The following is a 15,978-nucleotide window of genomic DNA, read 5'->3' as shown; positions in this document are numbered from 1 at the left end:
CTCTGGCGCATGATTTCCGTTCGCATCCTGGGGCAAAGTTCGCAACCAAGAGCAGCTACTTCCGGGTTAGCGGAGCTCATAACCTGAAGCGTCTGTAACCAGAAGCGTTCATAAACAGAGGTACCACTGTATTAGGGTTGTTGTGATGATAAAATGAATGGCGGATAATGGAGTATGGCACAGTCAGCTCCTTGGAGGAAAGGTGGGATATAAACACAATAAATAAATATATTATGACCCCTAAGAATTGTCCATAGAGGGGATTTTAATACCCAGTGTTTCTGTACAGGTCTCTATCATGGGTGTGCCTTCTCATTCAAAAGATCTAAGCCCATGCAGAGAAGCAACAGGTAGCCTCCTCTGAGGACCAACCGTTCTGCCACATCTCTGGGAGTGATGGAGCGATCCACACCCAATGCAGAGCTGCAACGAAACGGCCTGCCACCAACAGAGGCTCATTGGAGGAAAGCAGCAAGCACAAAGCCATCACTCATGCAGAGAACCAACATGTGACCATCTCTGAAGGAGAACCATTCTTTGGAGCCTCTGCACTGGAACAACCCAATGAGCTAATCACACTCGAAACAGACACCGTGGAATTCCTTACCTCCAACAGAGGCTGAGCAGAAGCAGCCACAGAGCATTAAGTTATGCAGAGATACTACAGGGCAGCCTCCTCCATTGGGAAGGCGATTTTGGTGCACAGGAGACTTTAACAAGTACATTTGTGTTTCGGAACTGCTTTAAGCAGACAAAACCAAATAGACACATTGGCTAGTAGCCACTGATAGCTTTATCCTCCGTGAATCTGTCTAATCCTCTTTTGAAGCCATACAAGTTGGTGGCTATAATTTCCTCCTATGGGAGCAGTTCCATAGTTTAATTGCGCCCAGTGTGAAGGACTCTCCTTTTGCCTGTCCTGAATCTGTCAGAAATCATTGTGTGGGTGTGAATTCTAGTACAGTGGTATTTTGGTTGTCAAACTTAATCTGTTCCGGGAGTCCGTTCGACTCCTGGAACCGTTCAAAAACCTAGGCGCGACTTCTGATTGGCTGCAGGAGCTTCCTGCACTCAATCAGAAGCCGTGGAAGCCGCGTCAGACGTCCAGCTTCCAAAAAACGTTCGCAAACTGGAACACACATTTCTGGGTTTGCGGCATTTGGGAGCCGATTTGTTTGGGAGCCAAGCCGTTCGACAACCAAGGTGCCACTGTATTATGAGAGGATGGGGGAAAACAGACTCATTTAAACATGCTGCATACCTGCTCTGGATCTGGACCCTGGGGGCTGTTCAGAGGCGTACTGACTCCTGCTACACCCAGAACAGGGGAAGCCGTTGTGGTTTCAGAATGGCCAGGGGCCTGGGGTGCAGCAAATCCATCCTCCGGCTCAGACAAACTTTTCTCCTGGAGCATTTCCTAAAAAAAAAAAAGCAAACAAGGGGTTTTCAGTCAGTTGGGTAATTTCCTCTCAAATTCCACAAGTGAATATTCCAGACTTTTAGAAGACTTCTGAAGGCAGGCCTGTTTAGGGAAGCGTTTAATGTTTAATAGATTATTGTATTTTAATATTCTGTTGGAAGCCACCCAGAGTGGCTGGGGAAACCCAGCCAGATGGGCAAGGTATAAATAAATAATAATAATAATAATAATAATAATTCCATATAGCTCCAAAGGTTTGTTACAGTCAGGATGGGAAATCTCTGTTGTAGACAATAGAGACCCCTGTGGAACCTTAAATGAAACACCTCCCCCACTTAGGCTCATATTTAGGAGGAGAAAACGGAACAATTTCCCCGTAAAAAATAAACAGCTGAGTTAATTCCAAGCCCAATTTTGAGCCAGATCAGACCCTGTTGTAGCCCCTGAATGTCATCAAGAGCACAATCGAGTCTCAGCTGCCCACATTCTCCCACCTTGTTGCTGTAACTCCACCAGCAGCAGAGGAAGGAAAGTTTCCCACTCCTTCTGGCGCCGGGTTGCTGCAGCTGCAAGCCACATGCAAACAACATACTGGGAAATGTAATTTTCCCAGGGCTCCCAACATCTGCAAGGAGAGAGGAGCTGACCTTCCTTATATATTAAAAATCTCACCTAGAAAAGAACTCACAGGGTCACAATTCTCATGTCCTATTTAAGGTGAACATTGCAATCATCAAAACCCACTTTTCTGAGACCAAGTTTTTTTGATTCCTATACCATCAATAATTACCTTATTTCAGATTAACTTTATCGCATCTGTCAAAGTCAGCTCTCTATCCTATGAAAGATTTGCCCACAATAAACGGACAAATCATATATATATATATATATATATATATATATATATAATCTGACCCTGGTTTTAAAACAAGGAACCCACATCTGAAGCAGGTGTAGGATGAAGAAATGCAGAGCTTGGTGGGCTATTTGATAGAAACCATAACATGTGAATTGGTTCAAAATTAATGGAACTTTGTACTGCCGCTGAGTTCGTTTCCTTCTGCCCTCTCTTATCTTGTCCCATCTCTAAACTCTTCAGCATTATGAAGAATATTCTATTCCCACGCTAGTCTTGCCAGCATCACATTTTCCTCAACATGAAAAACATGGCGATCTTTTCCGGTGTTACAGGAACGGCCACTCTATCCTGAGTCGAGAAGAATTTTGGACAGACCTTTTTATGCAGGGAAAATTCCACAGAACAAAACCATAGACGTGTCTGCAGTGAAGCTGGAGCCCAAATCCATAGAATGAATTAGAATCATCATTAATCTGGCCTTATTTCTGAAATCGTGCCCAACTTTACTCCACGAGGAACCCAGGCTGAGTCCTAATGAAGTGGAGGAAGAGAGGGAAAGTGGGAAAGTGGTAACACCAGCACTCAATCCCAAAGAATGGCAATCGTGGCGGAGTGGGGGGGTCCCATTCCCAAAGTCTATAGTTTAGGCCCTAAATGTAAATAGGTGAACACAGCCCTGATACTGATAAAGAAAAGAGTTTGTGAACAAACACCTTCACTTCAAAAGCCACAGTTCAGCCACATCCACCACACAACCTGGTATAAGGGCAGGTCTCTGCAATGTGTAACTCCACAAACTAGACATGTTTTACAGCCAGCCAGGTACTTGTCAACCACCACTCATCCACCCCTGTTCATACAAGCCCAGACTCAAACTCAAAATACCTAGTGGGCATGGGTTTATCAAAAACAAGTCATGCCAGATGAATCTCAATTCTTTTTTTGATAGAGTTACAAGCTTGGTGGATCAGGGGAATGCTGTGGGCATAATATATCTTGATTTCAGTAAGACCTTTGACAACTTCCCTCATGATATTCTTGTGAAGAAGCTGGTAAAATGTGGGCTGGACAAGGTAACTGTTGGGTGGATTTGTAGCAGGTTGACTGACCCAACCCAAAGAGTGCTCACTAACAGTTCCTCATCATGCTAAAAAGCGTGTCAAATTGGGTGCCACAGGGTTGTCTTGGGCCCGTTATTGTTCAACATCTTTACAAAGGACTTGGATGAAGGTATTGAGGAAACCCAGCCAGATGGGTGGAGTATAAATATTATTATTATTATTATTATTATTATCATTAAATCTGCAGGTGATGCCAAACTGGGAGGGTGGCCATTGCTGCTGAAGACAGAATCAGGATTCAAGATGACCTTAATAGACTGGAGAACTGGGCTAAAACAAACAAAATGAATTTCAATAGGGACAAATGCAAGGTTCTACACTTAGGCGGGAATAACCAGCTATACAAATATAAGATGGGGAACACCTGGCTTTCCAGTGATCTGTGTGAAAAGGTTGTTGGGGTCTTAATAGACCACAAGCATAATTGAATCAACAGTGTGATACAGCAGCATAAAAACAAACCCTAATACTATTCCAGGCTGCATCAACAGATTAGTTTCCAGATTGTTGTTAGATTGTTGAAGAGGAGACTTAGAGGGGCTGTCACATGGAGAATGGAGCAAGCTTGTTTTCTTCTGCTCCATAGGGTAGGACCCGAACCAATGGCTTCAAGTTACAAGAAAGGAGGTTCTGACTGAAAACCAGGAAAAACTTTCTTACAGTAAGAGCTGTTTGACAGTAGAATAGACTCCCTCAGAAGGAGGTGGCCTCTTCTTCATTGCAGCTCTTTAAGCAGAGGTTGGCTGGCCATCTGTCATGGATGCTTTAGTGAAGATTTCTGCATTGCAGGACTAGAGGACCTTTGCAATCCCTACCAACTCTGTGATTCCATGATTCTAAACCATACATGGCTGGTGGCCTTTGCCAAGCATGGTGGGTTGCTTGCGAGTCAGGTCAGACTCTATGAGAGGGAAGAGTTTCCCACACATGACCACTGACAGCTTGAGGATCCCATTTGGCATAAATTAATCTTAACTCCATCCAGGAAGGCTTGAGGTTTGGCACCTCTTTTTAAACCACAAATTCCCAAGGTCCAGTTCTAGCTAGGATCCATCAATTTTGGTTTCTCGTTTTTCCAATCTTATAATCAGTTTGTCTCAATCCCACATCAGCTTGCCAGCGTGCCTTTTTAAAAAATAATAATAATAATTCTGCATGAAAATCGATACGCATTTTGCAAGGGCATTTCTCCTAATGCCCATTTTTCTGCAAGCAATTTCCCAAGGCAGTAATGCATTTTTATACATTATTTTCACTGATATATAGTTTTGTCCACAGTCTTCCCCAACATGTGCTTTTTCTGTAAAGGGGAAAAAATGATTGGAGGACTGCATCAAAAAATAGGGAGAAGTGCAACTTTCTAAGTGTAGCTGCATTTTGGTATGTGCATTGGTTCAGGAAGCACAAATGAGAAGTGTTTGCATTAAAAAGTGAACCGAATGAATTTCTCCCCAATCCCTCGTTCTAACCCAAGCAAAACCAAAAGCTGATTGCTTGCCTTAGTGTTGCTCCTTGCTGCATTGTTTTTAATGTGGTATTTTGGGGGTTGTTGCATAATACATTTATTAATTAAGCTGCTCCAGGCCCTGGATGAGCAGAATATGAGAAGAGATGTAGCTCAGCGGCAAAGCAGATGCCTTGTGTGTAGAAGGTCCTGGGTTCAATCCTCAGCATCTTTGGGTAGGGGTGGCAACGTCCCCTATCAGGAACCCAGGAGAGACACTGCCAGTCAGTGTAGGGACAATACTAAGCCAGACAGACCAGTGGCATAGGACGGCTTTGTTTGTAGAGCCTGGCTGGCCAGTTTTGTAGCGGCAAGATTCCTGCACAGAGCAAGGGGATTGGACTAAATAATCTTCAATACCTCCTTCCAACTCTGAAATTTGAAAATTCAGTGTCTTGATCCATTGCCATTCATTCATAGGAACATAAAGACCTGCCTTGGCGCTGTGGGTTAAACCACAGAGCCTAGGACTTACCAACCTAGCAGTTCGTAGCACGTCAAAGTGCAAGTAGATAAATAGGTACCACTCTGGCAGGAAGGTAAACGGCATTTCCGTGCACTGCTCTGGTTCGCCAGAAGCGGCTTTGTCATGCTTGCCACATGACCCGGGAGCGAGATGAGCGCCGCAACCCCAGAGTCAGCCACGACTGGAACTAATGGTCAGGGGTCCCTTTACCTTTACCTATACTGTTTACATGGACTGGTAGCAGCTCTTGCTAGGGTTCCAGACTAGGGGTCTTGCTCTACCTAGAGATGCCTGGGGTTGAACCCGAGGCCTGTCCCTGAGTTGCAGCCCTTCACACGAGATTCGTTCCTTGGTGCCACAAATGAAGAAGGGATGGGTTTGCACATATGAATGCCCTCTCCTAACTACCAGCTCACTCACCCCCAACATAGTATAGCTAAAGTATACTTAAGAATGCAGCTTTAGACTATGATCCTAACCACACGGTGTAAAAAGTGAGGCAGGAACAAACAGCACAGGAAACTGCCCAAACATCGTAAGTGAGCAAATGTGTTCAGCCACAAGAACATCAGAAGCATCTGAGCCAAAGGCCCATCAAGCCCAGCATTTTCTTCTTACAGCGGCCCTCATAGGAAACCCACAAGCTGGACAGGAGCACTGTCTCACTTGTGATTCCCAGCAGCTAACATGGTATAGGTAAAGGTAAAGGCACCCCTGACCAATAGGTCCAGTTGTGGCCGACTCTGGGGTTGCGGCGCTCATCTCGCTTTACTGGCCAAGGGAGCCGGTGTACAGCTTCCGGGTCATGTGGCCAGCATGACTAAGCCGCTTCTGGCGAGCCAGAGCAGTGCATGGAAACACTGTTTACCTTCCCCCTGGAGCAGTCTCTATCTATTTGCACTTTGAGGTGCTTTCGAACTGCTAGGTGGCAGGAGCAGGGACCGAGCAACAGGAGCTCATCCCGTCGCAGGGATTCGAACCGCTGACCTTCTGATCAGCAAGTCCTAGACTCTGTGGTTTAACCCACAGCACCACCCGCGTCCCATGGTATACAGGTACATAAACACACTAGAAACTGCCTTATACGCATGTCAGACCACTGGTCATTGAACACTGTCTACACTGATCAGCAGCCACAGCTCTCCAAGATTTCAGACACGAATATTCCTAACTCTACCTGGAGGTACCAGGGATTGAACCTAGGATATCCAGGATGCAAAGCAGATGTTCTACATAAGAGCTAATTACTGCAGCTTGATCAGGCCGAGAACCAAGAGGTGGCCCTATACTGTATAGCTGCTGCTTCTAGCTTGGGTTCCCCTGGTCTGAAGAATTCTGTGTGGGATAGAGCAGCAGCGGTGAACCCATGGTCCATGGGTCACATTTGGCCCACGCATCTGTTTCTGGTGGCCTGGCAAAGAGTTTGTCTGCTAAACAAACTCATCCTTCCTTCCCTTGCACCACCCCATCACTTTTGTGCCCATGGAACCTTGTCTGCCTGCTCTAAATCCCAACACCAAGGTTATTTGGACCACACTAGCTAGGAGGAGTCTGTTTAGCAGCCAAATACTAGGTTGTGACAAGGAAAAAAGGGGAAGGAAGGAAGGAAGGAAGGAAGGAAGGAAGGAAGGAAGGAAGGAAGGAAGGAAGGAAGGGGCAAACCCACTGCATGTCTACTTGACTACTGCATGCCACAAAGGTGGGCATCTCCAGTAGGGCTGGGAAAAGGCACATGTCTGAACTCCAGGAAAGCCACCATCAGTCAGCAGAGACCAGGGATGGAGAAACTGTGCCCTACCAGATGTTGCTGGACTCCAGCTTCCAACATCCCTGATGATGAACTGTGTTGAATGGGACTGGTGGGAGCTGCAATCCATCTGGGAGGAGCCACAAGTTCCTTATTCCAGGAGCAGGCAATTCTGAGTTGGATTGGAAGAGTGGTCTGACAGTCTACAGCAACTTCCTACATCCCTGTGCTCCTATCCCCCCACCACCCCGCAATTGTTGCAAAGGATTTTGGGGCATATTCTAATTTCACCCACCACTCCAACCAACGCTCTCAGACCTCACTGTTGCTCTAGAGATGTTGGGAAGCCTGGTCTTCTCACTGAGGAGCCCTTGCTGAGCTGATGAAGAACCTCAGTTTTATCCCAGAAGGAATATAGTTGGAAGAGTATTGCCCTAGATATTGGGGGGGGGGGTCACCTTCTCACACAGCGATACATGAGTAAAGTCCCACTGAAATCAATGGGGCTTCCATCTAATACAGAATAATGTTATGAGACTCTTAGGAAAGCACCAGGGAAGAGAAAGTGAAGGTTTGTGGGATGGGGGCCGAGGTATTAAAGACTGGGATAGGCTTCCAAGGAAAATGACATCACATACACACACACACACACAGAGAGAGAGAGAGAGAGAGAGAGAGAGAGAGAGAGAGAGAGAGAGAGAGAGAGATTGGTTCACATTGTATCCAAATTCATTTTGGTTCAAAGCCAGTTGGGAACTCGCTCAGTCTAATCTCATGGAACAGAAGTGGCTAGACTCTCTAATGGATATAAGCCGTAGGCCCCAGAGTGAGCCAACACATAGCTTTTTATCTTTGTGTCTTTTACTAAGTTCTTGCAACTTCTTTCATAATGGCCCTTGAGATTCCACCGCCCGGCCCCCCCAATTCAAATACAATGCCATTTTTTTCTCCCCCAAAATCAAATTTAGATAGCATAAAATGTGGTGTTGTTGTTTTTAAAGAAAAGCTGTTAGAGTTACAGAGATGCATCATTACCCACCCATTGGCAATACCGATACCCCCTTAATATTTTATAATTCCAGGACTTTTCCTCCGTTTTCTGTATCAGTGCACGCTGGCTGAACATGAGCTGTTTTTCAAGACTTTGGTGAAAAACATAGTGGCAGTATTATATAGTAGGGAGAGATGCTCTTTGGTTTGAGGAAAGCAGAAGACCTGGTGTGTGTGTTGTTGAGCCTCTAACATCTCCTTGGAAACACCTTTCTCCCCTCTCCTTTTAAATACATGAACTGTGTTGATTATAGATAGGTAGCCGTGTTGGTCTGCCATAGTCAAAACATGTTGTGTTGATTATATTATTGCAATTGCTGTACAATAATATCTCTTTTCAGTCTGGGATTTATTTTTAACAGCTTCAGGAGGTGACCCATATGAATTGAATACAAGTGGCTGTTCTTGGGAACGTAAAGAAATGGACCCCATTTTTCACCTCTCTTCCACTTAGGTTTGCCAACTAACCAGAAAAAAATGGCTTGGCCTGCTCCTGCTCTTTTAACAGCAAGTACAAGGTGAAGGTTTCCACAACCATGGAGATGCACATGATTACCTGGTTATGCCTTTAGATCATACTACCGTTAACAGCACAGCAGACTTAACCAATTAAAAAAAAACCTCCCAAATTTTACCAAGTCTATTGTTTTTCTATAGATCTCCCTGCCCAGGCATAGGCAAACTCAGCCTTCCAGATGTTTTGGGACTACAACTCCCATCACCCCTGACCACTGGTCCTGTTAGCTGGGATGATGGGAGTTGTAGTCCCAAAACATCTGGACGGCCGAGTTTGCCTGTCCTTGCCTCTTCCCAAATCTGGAGACAGATTAAAAGTTGCCAGCCAGCTAAGGCTGGTCATCATTACTAAATCCCACTGAAGGAAGCAACCAGATTTTAGTTACTCTTAACTTGTTCTATTGGTTTCAGAAAGACTTCCACAACAATCCTAAGCCCACTTACTAGGGGGTCCCCCAATGAGTAGTGTGCATAGGATAAGGCTATTAACATCATGCAGAAAATAACAATTACCACAAAGTCAAAAACCACAGAAAGGCAATGTGGTTATTAGGGGTGTTGAATAGAATGCCACAAAATAGTGAGCAAGTCTTATGGTTCAGTTGAAGAAGGGTCCTGGATAGCTCAAAAGCTTGCTTGTTTTGTTCCAGGTTTTGTTGTGTGTGTTTTTTGCAGCATTTTAGCTGGTCCTCAAAATAAGATACTACCTGACTGTAACTTCTGGATTTTTCCTAACAGATGAGCATGCCTACTTCTGATTTTTGTACGGTCACCGGGATTTAAGTTTAGCTCAACTGGAGCCAACCATTTTTAAGAGAGTTTCAAGTTATTTTGTCCTATTGTTATCTCCAGGCAAATTGACTTTGGGAATGACATCAGACTTGTGAGACCTGCATTGTGAGATGCAAAAGCACGATGTACATGCAAAAAGAGGTCCTCCTTTCACATCGCCCTTCAACTTTATACATATTCTCCTAATTTTGTCCTGCATTATAAAGAAATGAGAGTTTTAAAATTCCCTTTCCCCCTGATTCCCAAGAGGGTACCCAAATTGTTCCTTGGCTTTGAAGGATATTTTTAAAAGCATCTCCCACACCCCCAGTTGCCAGCAAACTGGGTCACAGACATAGAGGTCTTCTAAGCTAAGTAACATAAATTCAGAAATGATACACCTTGACTGCATGATGTATTTTTTTTCTGTAGTGTTGGGGAATAAACAGCAAATACAAGAGGGCATTCAGATAGGCTAGCTTTAAATTAACATATGAGGGCAATATTCAAGTTAGGGGCAGCAGCAGAGAGGCAGGAAGGAAAGACTCCTCCTCCCCCCCCCAAAAAAACCCCACAGCTAGCCCAAAAAGACTACTTAAGCTGGGCTGCAGCTGTTCCCACTGAAAAAGGGGAGGGGAGGGTCTCAAACTGGAGCCTGTTAGAAATTCTGGCTTAAGTTCTGGCTGAATGCAACTAGATTCCTATGCATGCTTACTTAGGAGTAACAAAGCAGGGTGTGTTAGGACTAGTCTTAGAAAGTGAGTTTGAGCATCACTTTTCTCACATGTGCAACAGAATCCTCTGCATGTTTACTTACTTACTTACATTTACTTACAAGTTTTTTTCTCATAGTTCAGACTTACTTCCCTTAGCACATTTAGAGCCTGAGCCTATGAATGTTTACTAAGTCCAAAAGAGGCTGCAAATCCATGCACATTGATTTAGAAGTCCCATTGAATTCAGCAAAATTTTCAGTGATGCTGACTGAAACCTGTAAACTTGCAAGTCCCACTGAACTCAGTGGCAGTTACTTCTGCGTAAACATGCAAGGCGGTGTTTAGGCTTCCAGGCTTACTGAGAAGTAAATGCATTGAAATCAAAGGAATTTACTCCTAAGTAGATTTGCTTTTTGAATGCAAGAGACTGACTGGTAGTTTCTCTACTTTTCCCAGTACATTCAGATTCTTATCTTTTTCTCTTGGTTATGAAAATATGTGATTATTTTCTGCCACTGGAAGATTTAATTTTGTTGGGGAAGGCTTCCCATAATGGATAAATAGTAATATTGCGGGCATCAATCAGATCTCTTTAGGAACGCCTTTTCCCATCTCAATCTGGCGAATGAGACTTCATCCTTCCAAACTCATTTCCCTTCAGGTTAAAGCTGCACAGCTAAATGCAAATTTCCTCGGAGGTCTCGTTGAACTTAAGGGCGGTTTACCTTAGAGTAAGCACGCGCAGGATTGGGTTGCATTCCTCACAATCTATTTCTGAGCAAGTGGGTTTGAAGCCCCTTACTCCTGATTCTACCCTGGGATCAATGGAACTTAGAATCCATGTGAAAAACTCCCTTAATTCCCCATCAGATGAAAAGAACTCCTCAGGGGCTAGCCTTGTCCGCTTTAAAGATCTTGAGAGTCCCACAAAGTTACAGGCAATCCACAAATCTGACTTAATTCTAATTTTAACCGTAATTTTACATATTGTTCCTGCTATCTGCTGGGATACCAAGGCAACACATATGTGATACATTTTTTTTAAAAATCCTACAAGTGTATTCCTATGGCATGCTAACTTGGAAGCAAACTCATTTAAACTCAGTGATACTTACATCTGTGTATAACATGCAAAAATCTAGCCCTATTAGTCAACCCCATTGGACAAGGTTTTTCCCTTGCGCCTAAAGATGCATGCAAATGTTCTCGTTCATAACATTACTTAAATTAGATTCAGGGGAACGAGAGGCTGCAATATTGCTTCCCACCCCCAACTCCTTATCTGGAGTCCATTTTAAAACTTTGGTAATAATACTAAAAACAGACGAAAAGATGTTCTGTGTAAACGGTGAGCCTTAGTTAAGATAAAAGGGCCTGCCTTCTCCTAACTCCGACAGTCACTGGGAAAAAAGCAATAAAGATAATACAGTGAGGGGAGGCAGACAGCTTTTCTCCCAAGTTTTACTAAGCAGATTAGAGGCAGGGTGGGGACACCCAAAAATCTAACAATGAAATGTGCAATATAAAAGCTAAGCCTGAAAAAAAGATCAGATCAATTTCACTCCCATGCTGAAATTTACAAACAAATGGATTGTTTCTATTCCCCAAGCAGCACCATTAATGCAGGTCTGATCCTGTGCAACTTTTACTTCAAATTAACCCCTGCTGGGTATAATAAAAATAAATAAAACACACTCCACTTCAAGTATATTTCAGTGAGGTTGGAATCCTAGCCCCCATTTACCTGAAAGCAAGCCCCATTTGGATTCAATAGGACTTGGACCTGAGTGGACATGGTAAGGATTACACTCTGCAATCCCATGTCTACTCAGAAACAAGTTCTATTGAATTCAGTGGGGATAAGTAGTCTCAGGATCACAGCTTTATTTATTACTGTTATTTAGTGTTGTTTTTATTGATTTTAAGCATTTTTATCTCTTGCCTTTCTAACAAAAATTCAAGGCTGCTTACAAGCCACCCTTATTATAAAACTGACCAAAGATGATGATAATAAGCTTGAGAGCCAATGCTGATTAAGGATGCTTAGGCACTATTGGCCACGTGTGAACTATGCAAAACAAGAAGTATATGGTAAAAAGTGGAATAAAATTATTGCAATGTGACTTGCTCCTAAGTAACCCTGATCTTCCTCAAAATGCAGTCTTGGGCATGTTTTACTCAGAAGCAAATCCCATCATCTTCAGTGAAGCATACTCCCTAGACAGTAGCATGCTAAAGGTACTTAGAAGCTTAGCCGACCCAATTCACACGTGATGTACTATCAGTATGTTGAAATGTAACTAAACTTTACTACAAGGAACCCATTGCATTTGCGTGTGAGTCGTGTGTGTGATCTCACTTTGAAGGATGTCCTCAAACTCCAGCCCCACTAAAATAAAACTTGTATGCGGTATCCTAGGTGGAAATTACACAAAACTAGAAAATTAAGGTGGTAAATTTAGGGTTAAAAAGTCGCTGAAATGAATGGGCTTGAAAGTTGGTGAAGCCCAGTGCTTTCAGTGGAATGTGACTTAGTTGGATACCACCCTTAGGACCCACTCAAGGTGTGTGTCTGCTCAAATCAAACACTCTTCCAGATTTGTTTTTATTTGTGGGGAGGAAATCCTGCTTTCCTTGAAGCAAAGCGTGTTCATTTCATTTGGGGAGCTTGCTTAGAATCCATTTTTTTAAGGATTCCACTCACACCCTGGAGTAACTTTTGTTAATCCTCACACACAAGACTGCACATTTTCCTGGGAGCAGCTCCCATGCCTGGGAGTACGCCTCTGAACACGGGAGGTTTTACTTATGAGTAAACAACCACGGGGTTTTATTTGCTTGGAAGGAAGTCACGTTGAGCTCTCAACAGGACTTCCTTTAGGGCTCTAAAATCTTCTTAGAGTAGCCTGGGACTACGCATAGCGCACAGAGGATTCTATTTGCTTGCGACTTTATCCTTTACACGGCCGCTTGAATCGCATATCTAACATCTTTGTTATCTTACGTGCAACCCCTTGGTCCGTTTTACCTTAAACTAAACCCCACCGATTAAGAGAGATTTACGTACTTCAGAATGAACTTGAATAGGGTCCTGCAGATTCCGGGACGGAATCCTACGCACGTTTACCTCTGAATTAAGTCCCTCTGATCTCAGCGGGAATTACTTCTGAGTAGACATGCATAGGAATGCACAATACGTCCCCTCCGCTCCCCCGCCCCCAAAGTAACCTCGGATTTAAACCTGATGCACAATTTCCTACAAATCCCATTGAGTTCAACGGGGATCAAGTTCGAGTAAGTATGCACAAAGGCTGCTTCACTTCGGTCTACCCTAACAAGCTATTTATTTAAAAGAGTCTACTAGACGGTTTTACTGATTTTAGTTTAAATGCGCTAGCCATGTCTTCCTTTCAAGACGACACCCTCGTCGTGAGAAGGTGAGTTCACCGGCTTACAGCAACACCTCGGTAGGCTTTTCTCATAAGAAAGTCCAATTGAAATCAAGGTGACTCTCACTTTCAAATAAATGTAGCCCTCTGGATTGGGGGGGCTGTCACGTGTCAGTCATGGGGGTACAATCCAGAAGCTACCTAAAGTGTCTGATGGGCCACTGATTCACGCCTCCTGTGTAAACGCAAGACACCCAAGCCCTGTTGATTTTAGAGCAATTTATTCCTGAGTAAATAAGGAAGATCCCCCTTTTAAAAACAGGTTATTGAACGCCTTTCATGTTGCGCTCTCTCTCCCTGTTGTTCTCACCGCCACAAAATACGCTGTGTTTCCCCACCAATTTAAATCACAAAACAAAACCCCACCAATTTAAATCACAATGCAAATATAAACGGGGGGGGGGCGTTCCCTCGGGAGTAAAAATCTTACCAAACTCGAGGGAGCGTCCTTCTGGGTAAAACACGCTTTAAGGTGGCTTGTGTGTGTGTTTGGATCATTCAAGAGTGTGAAGTTCTTAAACAAAACCTCGGGTAGAGGGCTGCCCCATATTTAGCAGCCGGCGGGACTTAGACTAAGTAAACATGCCTGCTATGATCAGGCAGCGTAATCCGATGCTCTGCCTGTTTATTTCGGAAGTAACTGCGCATAGGGGTTGCAGCCTGAATTGAGAGTTAGTTAAAAAGCAATGCAACCGTTTAATTGAGCTATAATTCAACACACACACACACATATATACAAAGTTTAGTAAGCATTCCCGAGTCTTTGGGATGTTGGGGAGACACAAGACCAAGCACTCGGAATAAACAAACTAAGCGAGTGTAACTGACCAGGGTGATTCATACTGGTAGGAGTTGACAGCAGTATAAAATCGCTCTAAAAATGCATTGAATAAGGCGGCCGCCGACGCGCAGGCTCTGTTCACGCGTTGCCTCGCAGTTGTGTTTTCTACCAAACACGGCCAAATTTGGGTTCTGCCCCAACCATTTCCTCGCAGCGATATTTCTGCAGGATCCAAGGGAACTCGATGGGGTTGTATGGACTTTTCTCCCCGACGCCCCATCTAGGAGGACTGCGGCGCGACTCTCCCTCCCTCCGACGAGCCTTTTCGCCTTTGCCCCCCAGTGAAATAAATCCCACTTTTGCCTGTCACATGCCCTTGAGTGTTGTTTTCTGGCTTTACAACTTCACCCTCACCTCCATCTTCTGTTTTTTTCTAAAACCCTGTTTCTCCTTCCAAATTTACAAACTTTGAACCAAGTCAGCTACGCACCCCCCCACCCCAGTTTCAACAGTTTTAAGAGGCGGGGTGCAGACGAAAGAAAGAAAGAAAGAAAGAAAGAAAGAAAGAAAGAAAGAAAGAAAGAAAGAAAGAAAGAAAGAAAGAAAGAAAGAAAGTATCCCGCAATACAAAGGCATGGAAATTTAAAATAATAGTAGATTTTGTTGTTTATACCCCCAAATTCCACCTTTACGTTTTACGCACCATTTACTTGTAAAGAAGCCCCATTTGAACACAGCAAGGAATGTTGCGGATCAACATCCATATGCTTGTGTGGCATGTCAAATTGCAGGTAAACGACCCTGCAGCCTCATTTTTTTTAGCGGGGGGCGGGGGAGGCAGTTTGTTTACTTAATTGTATGCACCTGAATTTTGGAAACGAAAAAGTCTCGCTGCCTGAGATTTACTTCACATAACAGAGCAGCTGTAAGGCGAATGAGGCCTAGTCAGAAACCAGGCTGCATTTGCCTCGCGTGCAGCGACCTGCGTTGGCTCCGGAAACTGTAAAACGCCACCTGGACGCTGAGGGCGCTACCATAATCATCTCACTACAGCATTCACGTGCTCTTAGGAGGAACGCAAAAGTACCTATAGTAAGTGTATATACATTAGGAGGCGGCAGAGAGAACGTCTGGGCGCTATGGGCAGGAGGCCCTGGTGCGCGCATGGAAACCACCAGGAATTGCTCAGCCTTAAATGGGATCCTTCCCCCTCCCCACACACACTTCCCCCCATACAATATCCCTTGCAATCCTATCCGCTACTCTATGCCCGACTTTCCTGGGTCTATTGGGACTTACTTCCAGGTCAACTTGCCCAGGACGGCGCTGCAAACGGGAAACCTTCTTTGCATGCCTACTCCCACTGCTCAAGAGTCACCGGATTCAATGGCGCTCGTTTCCAAGTATCTCCCTCCATGGCGCGTCTAGGAGTGCGCCTACCTGCTGCTGAGGATATAGCATTTCACATCCGCAGAAAGCAGGGTAGGGGTGGATGGGCCAGGCTGATGCTTTACTTCCAAGTAAGCCTGCTTGGGATCGGGGAATGAGGCCTCCCTGGATGTCTAGCTTGTCCAAAAG

At 44.4% G+C, this 15,978-nt stretch overlaps 1 protein-coding gene across 8 annotated transcripts in view; it reads right to left on the bottom strand.

The window, feature by feature from the left end:
- Window positions 1–15,978, bottom strand: part of TBX4 (T-box transcription factor 4) — a 103,568-nt gene that overhangs the window by 45,948 nt on the left and 41,642 nt on the right. For 5 of the 8 annotated variants that reach the window (XM_081890421.1, XM_081890420.1, XM_081890423.1 and 2 more), the window contains one exon: window positions 1,262–1,417. In XM_081890421.1, the coding sequence (XP_081746547.1) occupies window positions 1,262–1,417 (156 nt within the window). The other 3 variants (XM_081890422.1, XM_081890425.1, XM_081890427.1) reach the window with 3 other exon arrangements.

Source organism: Podarcis melisellensis, assembly GCF_964234715.1.
Source record: "Podarcis melisellensis genome assembly, chromosome: 15".
NCBI lineage: Eukaryota > Metazoa > Chordata > Lepidosauria > Squamata > Lacertidae > Podarcis > Podarcis melisellensis.
This window is presented reverse-complemented; position numbering and strand designations above follow the sequence as displayed.